This window comes from Anomaloglossus baeobatrachus, chromosome 3, assembly GCF_048569485.1.
Source record: "Anomaloglossus baeobatrachus isolate aAnoBae1 chromosome 3, aAnoBae1.hap1, whole genome shotgun sequence".
Classification (NCBI taxonomy): Eukaryota; Metazoa; Chordata; class Amphibia; order Anura; family Aromobatidae; genus Anomaloglossus; species Anomaloglossus baeobatrachus.
This window is the reverse complement of record NC_134355.1, coordinates 562,952,019-562,971,395: the sequence shown is the minus strand read 5'-3', so window position 1 is coordinate 562,971,395 and position 19,377 is coordinate 562,952,019. Positions and strand designations below refer to the sequence as shown.

The window sequence follows — 19,377 nt, the reverse complement described above, 5'->3', positions numbered from 1 at the left end:
TTCTCACTTTGATGAGACATGCAGTGTAATATACATCTGTACTTGGAACAATGTACTGTTGCAAGTTCTTTACAAGACTTATAAAAAGTCGACCTTGCTCCAGACCGAAGCAAACCTGGAAAAGCAGTTATAGGTGGTAGCATCATCAATATTACCTAAAAATCTCACAAAAGAGAAGCAGCCCCAGCATCACATTAGGGGTGAGTTAATTTCTTAATGAAATATAAGCGGTTAATTTTCAAGTTGATAATATTGTACAGCTCGTTATAAATATCAAAATGGCCCTCGGCAGAAAAAAGTTTCCCCATGTTTTGATTAGTGGCAGAAGAAAATGGAATTTTGGCGATAGGGGAGCGCCGATAAAAGACAGAAAGAAGGGCATAAGAGACAGCGCATGGACCACATGCTACATAAGTATTAGCTATACTCCTATCCCTACTAAAAAAAAAAGTTTTGTGGAACTATAATATTAATGGCCTATAATCATCAGAGGGGACAATGAAATTCATCTGCTACGTCTGGTATTACAGCCTCTCCCGTGCAAGTGAATGGGATGAGATGAAGTACCAGGTATAGTAAGATATATGGACCAGCTACTGTGCCTGTAGGCCGCTTTACACGCAACGACATCGCTAAAGAGATGTCGTTGGGGTCACGGAATTCGTGACGCACATCCGTTCTTGTTAGCGACGTCGTTGCGTGTGACACGTACGAGCGACCGCTAACGATCAAAAATACTCACTTAATTGTTGATCGTTGACACTCTGTCCATTTCCCAAATATTGTTGCTGCTGCAGGACGCAGGTTGTTCGTCGTTCCTGCGGCAGCACACATTGCTATGTGTGATACCACAGGAACGAGGAACCTCACCTTACCTGCAGCCGCCCGCAATGAGGAAGGAAGGAGGTGGGCGGGATGTTCCAGCCGCTCATCACCGCCTCTCCGCTTCTATTGGGCGGCCGCTTAGTGACGTTGCTGTGATGCAGAACGAACCGCCCCCTTATAAAGAAGGCGGTTCCTCGGTCACAACGACGTCACTAGGCAAGTAAGTAGTGTGACGGGTCCGAACGATGTTGTGCGCCACGGGCAGCGATTTGCCCGTGACGCACAACCGACGGGGGCGGGTACGCTCGCTAGCGAGATCGCAGCGTGTAAAGTGGCCTTATGTCAATATTGAAGGGGATGCCACTGAAACTTCATCGTTATCAACTCGTGTTGTGCAAACATTTTGTGACATTTGGTAATTTTACTCCATTCATAACCAGCTCTTCTATTCTTTTGAAAAGTGGGTGGAGCTCGGTCAACAAGTTCATCATAATTTACCCCACAAAACTATAAATTATGACAGAAATGTATTGCAGTTTTTGATTGGAAGACATTTCCTTAGTTGTGCATCACAGCTGAAAAATGCACAGATTCAATCATCTCTGCATTTGTAAGGAAATATATGAAAATTAAAATGTTGCTTCCACGATTTAAAAAGTTGTTTGCATTGCGCAAAAGAATTAAAAAAACAAACAATAGAGTACTGACCAATCTATAGTAAATCAAAAGGTAAACCTCCTAAAATGAAATCATAAAAAACAAACAAAAAAATTGCTTGGTCTTGATGGCTCCACTGTTCATGGTAGATGACGTTCGTCTTCAGTAACTTATCATGCCAAGAATGATCCTAATAACATTAAATGATCCTTTTTAATTAATCCTAATTATTATAATACACTGTGACGTGATATAGAAGAGAAGTGGGGCTTTATGTTACCAGGATAAATGCATGCATTTCCAGGCACAATCATTTCCTGAAATCTGACGAAGAATCTATTCTCCCGGAGCGTTGAATCCTGTGACATTTAATAAAACTGTCATCACTGTTTTGCGTCTTGCGTTCAGTGAAGCAAATAATAATAGTGCATTGGCTCCAGAACTATAAATACTTCCTATGAGTAATGAAGGTTTTGAATGAACCTGTTGGTTGATGGCTGCATTGTTCCTGTACACTGGTAATTACTGGATCACATCTATGGGCTTCACCTATAGCAGCGGTAACTACAGGATATTGCCAGATGAAGTGTGGTCTCATCTTCCTGTTGAATAATCTCAATTCTGACTATTTTACATAGCATATACAGTTCAAACCAGAAGTTTACATACACTATCTAAAAAGACACATATGGATGTTTTTCTCACTATCTGACATGAAATCAGAATAAACCTTTCCTCTTTTAGGTCATTTAGGAACTAAAATTATTTATATTTGCCAAATGCCAGAATAATGATAGAGAGCGAGAGAATGTTTTAAAGCCTTTTTATTACTTTATGCAAAGTCAAAAGTTTATATACACTAAGGGGTACTTTGCACACTACAACATCACAAGCCGATGCTGCGATGCCGAGCGCGATAGTCCCCGCCCCCGTCGCAGCTGCGATATCTTGTGATTGCTGCCGTAGCGAACATTATCGCTACGGCAGCTTCACCGCACTTACCTGCCCTGCGACATCGCTCTGGCCGGCGAACCGCCTCCTTCCTAAGGGGGCGGGTCGTGAGGTGTCACAGCGACGTCACATGGCAGGCGGCCAATAGGAGCGGAGGGGCGGAGATGAAAGGGATGTAAACATCCCACCCACCTCCGTCCTTCTCATTGCAGCCAGGACGCAGGTAAGGAGATGTTCCTCGCTCCTACGGCTTCACACACAGCGATGTGTGGTGCCTGCTGGAATGAGGAACAACATCGTACCTGTCGCTGCTGCGAAATTATGGAAATGTCGGACCCTACACCGATCATACGATAACGACGCTTTTGCGCTCGTTAATCGTATTGAAAAGGATTTACACACTACAATATCGACAGCGACGCCGGATGTGCGTCACTTTCGATTTGACCCCACCGACATCGCACCTGCGATGTCGTAGTGTGCAAAGTACCCCTAAGAGTACTATGACTTTAAACAATAAGGGACAACCCATATGATGAGGTCATGTCTTTGGAAGCTTCTGGTTATTGGCACCATCTGAATTAATTAAAGACACACCTGTGTATGCATTTTAATGCTCAACTGAAACACACTGCTTCTTTGTGTAGCATCACGGGAAAGTCAAAAGAAATCAGCCAAGATCTCAGGAAGAGAATTGTAGACTTGCACAAGTCTGGTTCATCCTTGGGTGTAATTTCCAGATACCGGAAGGTGCCTTGTTCACATGTACAAACAATTATATGCAAGTACAAACAGGATGGGAATGTCCAGCCATCATACTGCTCAGAAAGGAGACGGGCTCTGTGTACTAGAAATAAACATGTTTGGTCAGACATGTGCATATCAACCCAAGAACAAAAACAAAAGACCTTGTGAAGATGCTGGTGGAAGCTGGTAAGATTGTGTCATTATCCACAGTGAAACGAGTACTGTATCAACATGGGCTAAAAGGTCACTCTGCCAGGAAGAAGCCATTACTCCAAATGAAACATAAAAAAGCCAGTTTAATGATTGCAAATGCACACAGGAACAAATACCTTTAATTTTGGAGACATGTTCTGTGGTCTGATGAAAATTTAATTGTTTGGCCAAAATAACCATTGTTATGTTTGGAGGAAAAAGGGATAAGCTTTGAAGCCTAAGAACACCATCCCAACTGTGAAACATGGGGGTGGCAGCATCATGATGTGGTGTTGTGTTGCTCCAGGAGGGACTGGTGGTGGTCATGAAATAGATGGCATCATGAGGAAAGAAGATTGTGTGGCAATACTGAAGCAACATCTCAAGACATCAGCCAGGAACTTAAAGCAAGGGTGGAAACACGTCTTCCAAATAGACAATGACCATAAGCATAGTGCCAAACTGGTTACAAAGTGGCTTAAGAATAACAGTTAATGTTTTGGAGCGGCCATCAAAAAAGCCCCAATCTCAATCCTATTGAAAATTTATGGGCAAAGCTGAAAAGGCAGGTGCGAGCAAGGCAACCTACAAACATGGCTCAGTTATACCAGTTCTGTCAGGAGGAATGGGCCTAAATTCCTACCAAGTATTGTGAGAAGCTTGTGGAAGGATATCCAAAACGTTTGACCCAAGTCATACAGTTTAAGGGTAATGGTACCAAATTTAAAGAAATGTATGTAATCTTTTGACTTTCCAGAAAGTAATAAAAATGCCTTCAAATATTCTCTCTCATTATTCTGTCATTTGGCAAATATAAATAATTTTGGTAATACCATTTGACCTAAAACGGTAAAAGTTCATTGTGATTTCATGTCAGATCATGAGAAAAACATGCAGATGTGTCTTTTTAGATAGTGGATATAAACTTCTGGTTTCAACTGTACATATTGGCATATGGCAACATGTATTAATTTATGACACCTTGTATTACCTTGTACAATGTATTAGGGAACTTCTATTTCAGGACAATCTTTCTTGGAGAATGTTTAATAATCTAATACATACATGTTTGGATTTAAGAACGCCTGTTCATTATTTAACTTTTTTTTTGGGGGGGGGAGGGGGATTTCAGACTTTTGCTATGGGGCCTCATGATTTCTATGTGCGCCCCTGTGCAGAAAGTATGTGATTGTGGCATCTAAATGTAATTTATCTTTTCAATGAATTGTGTCAGAGTATATTGGGTAGTGAAGACACCCACAAAATACGTCAACTGTAGTGCAAAGCTTCTGGGTCTCGATGCAAAATCTCCAAAACAGCCCCAGGTGCTTAATAGCATTGGTTTTCTCTAATGGATGAAACTGAACTCTTGGGCCTCATGCACACGTTGAGGATTTGGTGAGTTTTTTACCTCAGTATTTGTAGCCAAAACCAGGAGTGGAACAATCAGAGGAAAAGTAAAATAGAAACAAGTCACCTTTTTTGCATTTCTCACCCACTTCTGGTTTTGGCTTACAAATACTGAGGTAAAAAACTCACCATATACTCAGTGTGTGTACATGGCCTTACAAATACTGAGGTAGAAAAAACTCACCAAATACCCAAGGTGTGCACGTAACCTTACAAATACTGAGGTAAAAACCTCACCAAATACACAAAGTATGTACATGGCCTTAGGCTGCTTTCACACATACGGTTTTTGCTGAGCGGCACAATACGGCGCTTTGCAGAAAAACTGCAACAAGTATTCTTTGCCGCCGGTTGTGTTTTTTTCTGTATAGACTTGCATTAGCGCCGTATTGTGCCACATGGCCTTGCGTTGCGTCCATTTTTTGCCGTATGCGGCATATTTAGCCCATGCGGCGGCCGGATGGAACGTTGCCTGGCACTTTTTTTGTGCGGCGAAAATAACGCATCGCGCCGGATCCGGCGCGATGCGGCGCGATTTACAGTGCAAGCTTATGGACACCGGATGCAGCATCCTGCGGCAAAAAACGCATCCGGCGGCCAGATGTGGTTTTTTTGCACTGCGTATGCTCAGTATGAAGCCGCATCCGTCAAAAAACGGATGGCCCGCATGGAAAAACGCATGCAACGGATCCGGTTTTTACGCCGCATCCGTTGCATAGGTTTTTGAGCCAGATTGAGCCGCACTGCAAAAAAACGGATATGTGAATGCAGCTTTAGGCTCAGGCCCCAGGTGCAATAGCAATCCTTGTAGCCATCATATTTACTCTCCTGCAATCTAATTGAACTCAGAAAACTGGTAATCTGGTAAACAGTTAGTAATAATATCAGTTGTATTTACATGTTCTGTGTTGTCAATCATTAGATTAATCACAGATTTCATTGTGTTTCCAACAGAGAATATAGTCACAATGAAGACTCCAGCAACCCACCTGCAGACACCCCCTCCACTCCCGAGAGCACATCTACCAGCACGGAGGCACTGCCAGCAGTTTACCCTGCACCTGCAGACTCATGGAAAACCTTAATAGGACACGTAGGTAAGAATAATGCAGAAATGTTTAATTTACCTGCAAATAGCAATGATTTATATATTGGAATGAGCCCTGCTGACATAGCAAGCTTCACGTGAGCGCGTCCCCAGAGGTGCAGCTATAGAGGCAATGGTGTAATGTAAAACTGAAAGGCTCCAATGCAAAATCTACAGTAGGGTCCGCAATCTTATTATATGGACAAAAGGGACATTTTGGCCTCCTAGGATCCAGGAGCCATGCTGCAACCCCTGCACCCACTACAGATTCTTATTATATCCTGCATGGTCCATGGTTTCTTATCAGTAATATTTTATACATTTAGGGCTCATTCGACACAAGGCTACAAAAATGTTTGAGGCATAATACACATTGGGAAACAGGTAATCAAATACTCTGATTTCGGAAGGACTGATCACCCATCTTCTGTGTAGGGGGCCTCCCACCTTTTCCTTAAAGGCAATCTGTCACCAGATTTTTCCTCCCCATCTGAGAGCAGCATAATATAGAGACAGAGACCCTGATTCCAGCGATGTGTGACTTACTGAATTGTTTGCTATCATTTTAATAAAATCACTGTTTTCTCTGCTGCAGATCTAGCAGTTACAGTATACAGAGCTCACAAATATGCTGGACTACCTGGCAGCACGCCAAGTAGTCCTCTAATGATAATCTACTGCTGATTAAACAGTAATTTCATCAAAACTGCACTAAGCAGCCCAGTAAGTGAAACACCCCTGGAATCAGGATCTTTGCCCCTACGTTATGCTGCTCTCAATTAGGTGGCAAAACCTGGTGACATATTCTCTTTAAGTTGAATTTCAATGCCCAAAATGTATGTTCTCAGTAAATAATTCTATTGCTAGATGTGTCTGACAGCGGGTCACTCCCCCCTCACCATTGAAACCACATTCAGACTCTGCTCAATCTCAGAGTGCATGTATACGGGGAGTCAGTTAAAACACATTCAAATGATGGTTATCTATGGGGCATGGGCATATGAGACTCAATCACTAAAGTGTAGCAATACTCTACCTGTGACAGTCTCAGTGTCTGCTCTGCTTTGCCATGTTCTTTTACTCCACTAGATACTGAACCATGCTCTATTTTCTACAACCTATCTATCATGCAACATCACAAATAGAATAGATGAAAACTGATATCAATAAGAGCATTATCCCAATTCAATCAATATCATGTATCAAATATATCAATATGTCACGCTCCCAATGTCCCAGCACCGCTCCGTACCCACTGATCCAGTCGCACCATCCCAGCACCGCTCCGTACCCACTGATCCAGTCCACGTGCCCACCGGTCACGGCTGCCACTCCCGCTCGTGCTCTCCTGCGTCCTGCTCCCTTGTGTCTGACTCTGAGTTGTCTGGCTCTGATTCTGAGGCTCATGCTTCTGTATAGGACCGGGCCGCGCCCACTCTCCTGGTCTTTTAGCCCCAGCACACCTGAAGCAGGATATGACATAGGGCTGTGCTGGGTATATAAGACTGGCCTTTCCATGTGGGCGGCGCCTGATCAATGTGTCTTGAAGCTAGTCTTTGGAAGCTAGGTGCTCAGGTCCCCTTGTGCCGTGTCCCGTTACCTGTACTACTGCTTACTACCCGTCTTTACTACCCGGCACCTGTACCAGTATACTGTACAGTCTCAAGAACTCTGTGACCCCAGTGACTTTGTTCTACCCGTCCCCTGTGGGACGCGGCTCCCGTCCCGGCCACGCCAGTGCTCCGGCTGCCGTGTACCCTGCCCCCCGGTGGGGTGCTCGGTCCAGCGGATCCACCTCCTGGGTCTACCAGTCCTCCCGGTCCTGACAGATTGATCAGGCCATGGATTCCGCCGGAGCACAAACGTCTGAGCTGGCTGAACTACGCCAGGAACTGGTGCAACAGCGTGACACCTTACACCGCATACTGAAGTTCCTGACGTCTGTGGACCACCGGTTGTACACGTTACAGACCGCCGCCTCGACCTCATCCACACAGCGTACAGTGACTACGTCCGAACCCGTTGTCTCCTCGACCTTGAACCTCCGCCTCGCTATGCGGGGGATCCCAAGACCTGCAGAGGCTTCTTGAACCAGTGCTCTCTGCATTTCCAGCTGCTCCCGCACCTGTTTGTTTCGGACCAAGCAAAAGTGGCATTTCTAATGTCACACCTAGAAGGCGAAGCTCTGGCCTGGATAAATCCGTTGTGGGAGAACGAGGATCCGGTGACCACCGACATCCGGGAATTCCTTCAGGCTTTTAGAAGTACCTTCAATGAACCAGGACGTACTACCATGGTTACCTCTTCGCTCCTCCGGCTACGCCAAGGGACCCTAACTGTTGGCCAGTACGCCATCCAGTTCCGCACGTTTGCCTCCGAGCTAGGCTGGAACAACGAGGCACTGACGGCGGCCTTTTGGGAGGGCCTGTCGGGCCGCATTAAGGACGATATAGCCGGTCGTGACGTTCCCCGTACGTTGGACGCTCTGATATCCCTAGCCACCCGGATTGATCTCCGTTTTCAGGAACGGACCAAGGAGGTATCCCGGGAGAAGCGACCAGTCCGTCACGCCTTTGTCCTGCAGAGGTCTACCGTTCCCCCGCCATTGCCTTCCTGTGTTTCAACTCCCGAACCTCTGCAAATAGACCGGCTGAGCCAAGCCGTGCAGAGCGGCTCGCCCGGGGCCCGTGTTTCTATTGTGGAAGCGGTTCACATCTGCTCCGCTCTTGCCCTGAGAGGCCAGGAAGACCCCAAGTCCAAGGGATGGTGGGAACCACCACCCTTGGTACCGGAATCCCCTCAGTCCCGGTTACACAGACTGTCCAGGTAACGACTGAGAAGACCCGGTTCACGGCAGAGGCTCACATTGATTCGGGGGCAGCGGGTAATTTCATCCTACAAGCTACAGTGGACCGTTATCGGATACCCGTCATCCCGCTTGCTAAACCCCTCTGGTTCGCCTCTGTGGACGGAAAACAGTTATACGAACCCGTCTTATATACCACCGAACCCGTGAGACTCCGTGTTGGTGCTCTGCACACTGAGACTATTGCCTTGTATGTCATCCCAAGAATGGCTCCCGCGCTCCTGCTGGGTCTGCCCTGGCTACAACTCCATGACCCTGACATCAGTTGGCGCTCTGGCGCAATCACTCGCTGGAGTCCCTTGTGCCATGACCACTGTCTACAGCCCGTTCCTCGGCCCCTGGCACCTGAGCCTGTTATGCCGCAGGAAGAAGAGGCGACGACGCAGTCCAGCGCCGTACCACAACTCCTGTCACTTGTGCCGGTGGTGCCACCGGAACCAGAAGAAGAGACGACGCAGTCCAGCGTCGTTCCACCGTCCCTGGCAATTGAGACTCTGATACCACCGACTTCTGATTATAAGACAATGTCCTGTGCCCGGTCCGAGACACCCGAGCCGGTCGTTCTTGATACCCTCTCTTCTACCGCCTGTACTACCGAGCCGGTCGTCCACGATTCCCTCTCTCCTGCTGCCAGTACTTTCCCTCTCCCCGTTGCTGCTGCCAAGGGGTGTCCGGTGAGAGGTGTAGTGGCCAAGAGGAGGGTGAGGACTTTGCGGTCCTTCCCTGTTGATGAGCTGATTCGCGGCCTGGAGGTCCGGCCCGGGGTGCCCCGGGGGTACTTTGCTCAGAGAGGGGGGCATAAAGGGGGGGGGTACTGTCACGCTCCCAATGTCCCAGCACCGCTCCTTACCCACTGATCCGGTCGCACCATCCCAGCACCGCTCCGTACCCACTGATCAAGTCCACGTGCCCACCGGTCACGGCTGCCACTCCCGCTCGTGCTCTCCTGCGTCCTGCTCCCTTGTGCCTGACTCTGAGTTGTCTGGCTCTGATTCTGAGGCTCATGCTTCTGTATAGGACCGGGCCGCGCCCACTCTCCTGGTCTTATAGCCCCAGCACACCTGAAGCAGGATATAACATAGGGCTGTGCTGGGTATATAAGACTGGCCTTTCCATGTGGGCGGCGCCTGATCAACGTGTCTTGAAGCTAGTCTTTGGAAGCTAGGTGCTCAGGTCCCCTTGTGCCGTGTCCCGTTACCTGTACTACTGCTTACTACCCGTCTTTCCTACCCGGCACCTGTACCAGTATACCGTACAGTCTCAAGAACTCTGTGACCCCAGTGACTTTGTTCTACCCATCCCCTGTGGGACGCGGCTCCCGTCCCGGCCACGCCAGTGCTCCGGCTGCCGTGTACCCTGCCCCCCCGGTGGGGTGCTCGGTCCAGCGGATCCACCTCCTGGGTCTACCAGTCCTCCCGGTCCTGACACAATATTTGTTTCTTTACATGTATTTTTATAAAGAAAGAACAAAAGAAAAAAAATGTACAATTCCAAACAACCATAAACCTATCCAGGATTAGGAGAGTGTAAAACATGGTATCAAAGAGCACCTCACTTATCACTATCGAAAGCGCGCCTTTGGCCTTGATGACAAAGGCGTCTGCTCTCCCCGATCCCACAGTTGATGTCCAATCCTATGAAAACGGCTGTGCTGAATATAGCTACGTTCCATGGCATATCATTTCTGCAGTGCCATTTAAGCAACTGTGAGCATTATTTGTAGTGTATTGTCATTATTTAAACACTAGGTGGTATATCATAATCATTAAAGGGGTGGTCTGGACTATATGATCTCTCCTTGAGGTGAACAGGACCTGAGCAGTGTACAGACCTGTGCTGTTCTTACTCCGTACAGTGTGCACATCTGGCTGCAGAGGGAAATGCAAACAGCTGGTCAGAGAAGAACCCTGTGCGCACACTGCATTTTTTGCCGCTAATTTGCCAAGGTTTTTGCTGCAGAAAAGGTGCAGTTTTTGTTCATAACCTTCCTGCAGTCCTTCCCCAGCAAAATCTAATAGAAATTCAAAATTGCTGTACGCACACTTGTGTTTTTATTCCCTTCAGGTTTTGCTGCAAAATTTCTGCAGCAAAAAGAAGTAGCATGTCACTTCTTTTTCGCAGGTACCTGCGGTTTTGCCATTAAAAAATGGTTAAAAACCGCAGGGACCAACCTGCGGAAAAAACACACCAAACCCGCAACCAAATTGCAACAAACTGCGGTAAAACCGCATGCGGATTTTGGGTGCGTCTTTGGTGCTTTTTTTGCCACAGGTGCAGAATTCCGCCATAGGATGCGTATTTTACTTAAGAAACACATTTTCCCAGTGCGCACAGACCCTAAAGGGTGCTTTACATGCTGCGACATCGATAGCAATTGCTAGTGATGTCGAGCGAGATAGAGATATGTGGTGATCGCTGCTGTAACGAACATTATCGCTACGGCAGCGTCACACGCACATATCTGTTCAGCGATGTCGCTGTGACTGCCGAATAATCCCTCCCTCAAGGGGGAGGTGCGTTCGGCCGGCGTCACCGGGACGTCACTAAGCGGCCAGCCAATAGAAGCGAAGGGGCAGAGATGAGCGGGACGTAACATCCCGCCCACCTGCTTCCTTCCTCATTGCCAGCGGACGCAGGTAAGGTGAGGTTCCTCGTTCCTGCGGTGTCACACACAGCGATGTGTGCTGCCGCAGGAACGACGAACAACATCGTACCTGCAGCTGCAACGATAATTGGGAATGGACCAATGTCACCGATGAGCAATTTTGAACGTTCTTGCAATGATTCAAAATCGCTCATAGGTGTCACATGCAACGACATCGCTAACGCGGCCGGATGTGTGTCACAAATTCCGTGACCCCAACGACATCGCTTTAGCGATGTCGTAGCGTGTAAAGCGGCCCTAAGGCAGGCACGTGACAGACCCCCAACAATCTGATACTGATGACCTCTAGAGATAGGACATTCATATTATAGCCATGGACAGCCCCTATAATAAAGGGTAATGTACAATGCCATTATCCTGACTAAAGCAGCTCATGCCTCTTAGCAGTATGCCATGTCCCTTATCCTGCATACACATGGACACTACTGGTGGACACATACAGGAAAGTACCCAAGTGCAAGAATAATACTTGGGCCCTTTACAGCCCAATAGCTCATCATAATGAAAATTCCAATTGCTTGAAGGAGGAAATGGGCCGCCTGACCTCTTGGGCCCCTGTCCGGCTACACAAGTTGCACCAATAATATCTCCACCCCTGATGCACGCTTAGTTCAGCTGAGCGTACATGTGTTCTTTAAGAAGAGGGGTGAATAGGTCACTGCCAGGCACCTCTGGTGTCAATGTATCTTCAAGAAGTGGGTGTTTTCATTTAAAATGCCTGATCCTTTTCTCCCCTTTTTGTTAGGAAAGAATATTAAGGTCACCAAACACATTAGATGTCTCAAAATTCAACTGACTTTCATGCAATGTGTTTGGGGCCACTAGGACGGGCACTGAGCGTAATCTGCGTTACTAGACAAATGACTGATAAAGGAGCCCCGTATGTTGGGTTCTGACTGGCCTCCTTTTATGGCAGTGTACTGTTCCGTTCTCCATTAAAAGTTATTATTATACAAATGAATCAAATCCAAAAATGAGAACAAATGCATTCTCCTCTGACCCATAAGCCGGCGGCGCCTATAAACATAATCATAGTGCGGGGACACTGTATCACCCATGTTTAGGGCTCGCTCTATTTTAAGACAGACCAGTAGTGCGTTACTCCGCAGCCTCATTCATTCTGTTTATTTTGAGAGGGAAAAAAAATCACTTGTGGGCTAACGACACACAGAGCCAAAAATACGGCGGACTTGTCAGCTCTCCTATTCATGCCCCATTAAGCCTAAGACGAAGACAAAATGTTCCATCTCGTGCATTATTACTCGGTAGCTGCCAGCCACAGCCGCTGTACAGGGGCGCAGCATGATAACGGCAGCACACAATGACATGGCTTGTGACTGGTTAAATCTTAAGATGTTTGCAGAGCTTGATTGGCTAAGTGCTTCGGCTTGTTTGTGCAGATCGATGCCGTTATATCTACTCTAGTATTCACCCTCTGCAAACCATCGGCAAAGTAGAGCGCAGAAATCGTTGACATGGGAACCACTCCTGCCATTTCTGGCAAATGTAAAATTACAGCAGTGGTCTATAAATTCCTGCTGGTCTAAATGCTGCGATTTTGCTTAATGGGATATTTATACTTGTAGCCTTATTGTAATTCAGTAACCTTCCAATCCCACTGTGAAGACCATTTTCTGTACTCTATGGCCCCGATCCATCAGGACCAGCGTTCACACGAGGCTTGGTGAGGGGGCATGTTGGAGCCAGAAGCACCTGATTCATTAAAAAAGCGCACACCTGTTAAGGCATCAAGAGCATCTTAAAGTAGTGCACACTTGTTATGCGCTGTCTGGATCCGCACACGCGGATTACTTCTATGGCGTCAGGCTCTGTTCACATTGCAGAGTCTGACATGCAGCCTGGTCTCTCTTAAGTGCTCAGCTCGGCTGGATGTCGGCTGAGTTGTTTCGCCGTGTTCCAGCCGTGCAGGAGTTAATCCTTTTATGAGCAGCGTGCTACTTTTCTGAGAGCCAGGTTGCTGATTACTTTCCACTGCTGGTCTCCTCCTATTTAAGGCTGAGGAGTGTAGTAGGAGACCACTGAAGATAGTTTCTGCTTGCAGTTGCGGTATCCCATCATCCATGGCAATCCTCCGTTTGGTGACCAGCGATTTGTTGTCTGTGCTGTATGAAAGCTCCATGGTGTGATTTTCTTCTTCCCCTTTGATTTATCCCCTCCGGTGTCTTTTTGTGTCCCCTCTGTGGATATTTGCAGCTTGAGTGAGTTTCAGTTTTACCCCCTTGTCTTTGTTTGATGGGAGGTGTATTACTTTGTGTGCTGTCCAACCCTGGGTTGTGGGTATGGGGGTATTAGGTCAGGACACGACAGAAGAGAGGACCAGGTTGGGGACCTGGACCTCCCTACCATTAAGGATACCTCCAGGGTCAGGGTGAGTGCAGGGGTCCCAGTCTTAGGGCCAGCATAGGCCCCCCCTGTGTCCCCTGGTCACTCATGACAACACCTCATCATCTTGCCACAAGTCTTACTTCTGTCTGAGATTGCAGTAAAATTTGTGGCGTAAGACATGCCATAGCTTGTCATGAATGGCTGAGCTGGGCAAAACTGGAGCCAAAAGTCGCAAAATGTTTACACAATGCTGCTACTTTTTAAAGTGTTTTTTTTTTTTTGCCAGATTTCTGGTGTAAACACTTTGATGAATTGGGGCCTATGTCTAGCTTGCAGATGGTGTCCTTGGTGAGATTTGAACCCAGGACCCCAGCGCTGCAAGGCTGAGCCACCGTAGTGCCCTAAGAACAGCAGTATTTGTTATATTTATGTACAAAATACCAGTGGAATAGAAAAAACAATTAGAACCAGACAACCCCATTAAATATATAGTGCATGTTATATTTCAACATATTGGATTTATTTATTATTAAGGCCCCTAGACTTCCACCAGAAATGTCTGGATGCGGTTTTATTCATGTACAATGCAAACGAGTCTGTTATCATAAATCTGTGAAATGTGAACTATATTTGTATGGAATTCAATGTGATTTGGATATTGATGCTAATTGATATTGTTTTTCCTTTGGAGAGTTCCTGTACCAGGAATACAGAGATAAATCTACACAAAATGAAATTGAAGCTCGAAGACTTCAAGACATTTATGTACAAAGTCCTAAAACACCAGATAGTCCCAAATCGCCAGAAGAAGGGTCATCCCCACCCACAGAGCATACAAGATCCAACTCAACCTTCAGCCGCCTACAAAACACTTGCTCTGGATTCAACCTATGGCAAGATCTTCCAGAAATAAAGAATAGTTGTGTGTTATCTGTATTGCAACCCCAAGAAATAAAGCTTCAAGAGGTGAGATTGCTATAGTGTATCGTATTGTAAAAAGTGATGAGAATCTTCAATTCCAGGATAAATGTTTCAGACAAAGCACTTAAACGCTATGGAGAAAAGTTGACATGAGCAAAAAAAACAGTTAGTGCAACTTTTTTAACTAAAAAAAACGCCAAAGTTTTATTCTAAAAAAAAATTAAGCTAGAACATATGTTGGTATAAGGGCAATGCATAGGTGCGCATTCACACTATGGCCATTCAACAAGCAGAACCTAAATTACAAACAAAATGAGCAAATACCCCGTAGTAAGTAAATAAATAAAGCAGCAAAATGCGTGTTATTTCAAGGGAATATGTCACCGGGTTTTTGCTATGGAGTCTAATAGCAGCATAGTGTAGAGACAGAGACCCTGATTCCAGCAAAGTGTCACTTACTTGGCTGCTTGGTGTAGGTTTGATAAGAATCTCTGTTTTGTCCGATGCAGATGTAGCAGAGCTAAAGGCGGCGTTACACAGTACGATATATCGTGCGATATGTCTTCGGGGTCACGGAATTCGTGACGCACATCCGGCATCGTTAGAGATGTCGTACCGTGTGACACCTCCGAACGACTGTTAACGAGCAGAAATACTCACCTTATCGTTGCTCGTTGACACGTTATTCATTTTGATAATGTCGTTCCTCCTTCTGCGCGCCGGTTGTTCGTCATTTCTGTGGCAGCACACATCGCTCCGTGTGACACCACGGGAACGACGAACAACAACTTACCTGCGTCCCGCCGGCAATGAGGAAGGAAGGAGGTGGGCGGGATGTTACGTCCCGCTCATCTCCGCCCCTCCGCTTCTATTGGGCGGCCGCTGTGTGACGTCGCTGTGACGCCGAACGTCCCTCCCCCTTCAGGAAGAGGATGTTCGCCGCCCACAGCGACACAGTTAGGGAGGTAAGTACGTGTGATGGGGGTTTAACTACTTTGTACGACATGGGCAATGAATTGCCCGTGACGCACAAACAACGGGGGCGGGTGCGATCGCTCACGCGATCGCACAATAAATCATTGCATGTAACATAGCATTAAGTCTTCTGCTCTTCACCACTGACTGGCCGCTTTGTGTGTACACTGTGAATTGTCAACAAGTTGCCAATGAGTGGCGGGGGTGGATTTACACGGATTAACCTAAAGCTGGGTTCACACTAAGCGACAGCGACAACGACGTCGCTGTTACGTCACCATTTTCGGTGACGTAACAGCGACCTTGTAAGTCGCTGTTATGATCGCTGCTTAGCTGTCAAAAACAGCAGAAGCAGCGATCATAACGTCGCTGTGCTACATGTGCAGAGAGCAGGGAGCCGCGCTTAGCGCTGGCTCCTTGCTCTCCTAGGTACAGTACACATCGGGTTAATTAACCCGATGTGTGCTGCAGCTACATGTCACAGTGCAGAGAGCAGGGAGCCGCGCGCACTGCTTAGCGCTGGCTCCTTGCTCTCCTTGCTACAGTATACATTGGGTTAATTACCCGATGCATACTGCAGCCACATGTGCACAGAGCAGGAGCCGGCACTGGCAGCAAGAGCGGAGGCTGGTAACGAAGGTAAATATCGGGTAACCAGGGAAAGGTCTTCCCTTGGTTACCCGATGTTTACGCTGGTTACAGCTTACCGCAGCTGCCAGTGCCGGCTCCTGCTCGCTTCATTTCGTCGCTCTCTCGCTGTCACACACAGCGATGTGTGTGTCACAGCGGGAGAGTGACGACCAAAAAATGAAGCTGGACATTCAGCAACGACCGGCGACCTCACAGCAGGGGCCAGGTCGTTGCTGGATGTCACACACAGCGACAGCGACGGGACGTCGCTGCAACGTCACAGAAAATGGTGACGTAGCAGCGACGTCGTTGTCGCTGTGTGTGACACCAGCTTAACTGCTCTGCACTGAGATCTAATCAGACAGTGATAATCTCCTGCTGATAAAATACTGATTGTATTTGAAACTACAGCACAGCCTAATAAATGGCACATCTTTGGAATCAGGCTCTCAGTTCCTACTTTATGCTGCTCTCAGATTAAATAGCAAAAACCTACTGACACATTTCCTGTAATTTGGAATGATGACCTGTTCTTTTGCAGGACAAGTCATAGTTTTGAATGACACCATACACTTTTAACATATAATATACTGAAAAATTAGATGGAATGAAATGGTGAAAAAATTGCAATTCCGACATTGTTTTTGGTGTTTTGTCTTTTCGGTATTTTATATGCAGTAAAGATTACCTGGAAAGAGTATTGTTCAAGTCAGTCCAATGATGTCAAGCATGCATCAATTTTTTTTTTCTATTTAAAAGGGGTGGTTCACCCATATTTTTTATTGTCTAGTTCGATATTATATTGAGAAACAATGTTTCTCTCAAATACCTTGTGTTGGCAATAGTGCCTGTGAGAGGCGCTATTGCAGACCGCTGTTCCCCGCTCCAGTGACGTCACGTCAAGTTCCGCACACGTCACATTCCTGCGGCTGGCTGCAGTCTTCCTGACTCACTGAGCTGTGGGCGGTGTTTCACCGCTGTCACAGCCCACTTGCTCCCTGCTCCCTCACAGCAGAACGCTGCAAGCAGGAGACGCGCTGTGCTGTGACAAGTGGTGAAACATAGCCCAGTGAGTCAGGAAGACTGCAGCCGGCTGCTGGAATGTGACGTGTGCGGCACTTGACGTGACGTCACCGGAGCGGGAAACAGCGCCTCTCACAGGCACTATTGCCAGCATAAGGAATTTGAGAGAAACCTTGTTTCTCAATATAACATCGAACTAGACAATAAAAAATATGGGTGAAGCACCCCTTTAAGTAGTGGAAAAAATATCAGAATACAGTAAAACAAAAATGTATAACATTTTACTTTATCTTTTTATGGGAGTGAGAGTTTGTATTTTATGTGTGGAGTTGATGTTTTCTGATACCAATTTTGTGTACATACGATGCCTATTATGATGATTATTGTAACATTTTATGGTGAGATGAAGGGAACAAAAAAAAAAACAACAAATTTGGCATTTTGATTATTTTCTCACTTTATGGTGATTACGAATCGGGGTAATTCATGTTATATTTGAATAGATTGACATCTTACAAACACAGTAATACCAAATATGTTTATTGTTTCTTTATTTTTAATTAGGGGAAAGGGGATTATTTGAATTGTTATATTTTTTTAGAAAAATATTTATGGTATATTTTTAAAAACTCTTTTTGCGGGGGGGGGGCAATTTTTTAGTCCTCGTTGGAGACTTGAACTTGCAATCATTTGATCACATGTACTATATACTGCAATACCACGGGAGGACTAAGATGACTGATTCAGCAGACTCGCGGTGGTCAAAGTAAACCATCAGTCTGCCGCGATTATATCACAGGGGGCTGATGGGGTCCGGTGAGCATAAGCATCGACGTCCATACATGTAAATACCACTGTCATAGATTGATAGTGGCGTTAAAATGGTTAACAGCCGTGGCCAGCAGTCGGCACCAGCTGGCTTTATAATATAGACATGCTAATTCCCGTCCTAATTCTAGAAGGGGTTAAATACTATATATTTTATATTATTCAATAATGATTATTGTCAATATGGTTCCTTTAATGAGATGGATGGAAACCCAAAAAAAAGAGTTTGCACGTGTTTGATGCAATGTGAGCTGTTTTAACTGATCATAGAGAACACTCCACCTCCCCTCTCAAAATAGGCACATAAAGCAAAGGGTGTGACCATGGGAGCACCAAACAGAAGCTCATCAGAAATGAATAGGAGAGAAAGGGGAGTTATGTAAGGAATAGTCTACATGTGTATTTACAGAGTGACTAAGACCAAAGCTCACCATGTTACAATGCTGTGTCCCTTACTGGGCTCCTTGCTGTAATTTTGCGAAAATCACCTTTTTTATCTCCTGCAGCTCTTCTAGTCCTCGCAGTGATGAGTCTATATAACCCCGCCCACACTCCTGATTGGCAGCTTTCAGTCTACACTATGCATAGACAGCTGACTATCATTAGTGGGGGCGGGGCTAGTCAGAGCCCTTGAGTATTGAGGACTACACAACAGGGGCTCAGCAGATTAAACTTATATTTTATCAAATCTATAGCAAAAAGCCCAGTACATAACTCAGTGTGTGATCAGATGAGGGAGCAAAAACCTGATAACAGATTTGTTTTAAATTTGTTTTCAGAAAAGTCCCTCTATGGCTTTTTGTATGTATTTAGCTTACATATAGCACATATACATATACAGCGCTTTACAGACATCATCACTGTCCCCATTGGGGTTCACAATTTAAATACCCTATCAGTATGTCTGCCTGGATTTCCTCCGGTTGTCTCCCACATTACACAAACACTGGGAGAACGTACAAACTCCTTGCAGATGTTTACCTCAGGACTCCAGTATTGCAAAGCTAATTGCTAACCACTGAGCCACCATGCTGCCCGGTATACATATTAGCACTTTGAAGTGGATCAATCACTAGATTTCACAACAAAATGCATACATTATTAAATAGATCTTTGAGACCTGATAAGGCTAGCATACTGTCACGAGATTGGAGGAGGTAACGAGGAATATGACGGGAAGGAATGGAGGTAACAGGGATAAGGGCTCCTGAACTGACTTTCAGGCTAGGGGGACACTAGCTTTCTTTGATCCCA

The 19,377-nt window shown here is 46.1% G+C and overlaps 1 protein-coding gene across 4 annotated transcripts in view; it reads left to right on the top strand.

Annotated features, from left to right (window-relative positions):
• Positions 1-19,377, top strand: part of NGEF (neuronal guanine nucleotide exchange factor) — a 453,640-nt gene that overhangs the window by 328,299 nt on the left and 105,964 nt on the right. For all 4 annotated transcript variants that reach the window (XM_075340891.1, XM_075340890.1, XM_075340892.1 and 1 more), the window contains 2 exons: positions 5,737-5,879; positions 14,438-14,712. In XM_075340891.1, the coding sequence (XP_075197006.1) occupies positions 5,737-5,879; positions 14,438-14,712 (418 nt within the window). The remainder of the gene's footprint in view (positions 1-5,736; positions 5,880-14,437; positions 14,713-19,377) is intronic.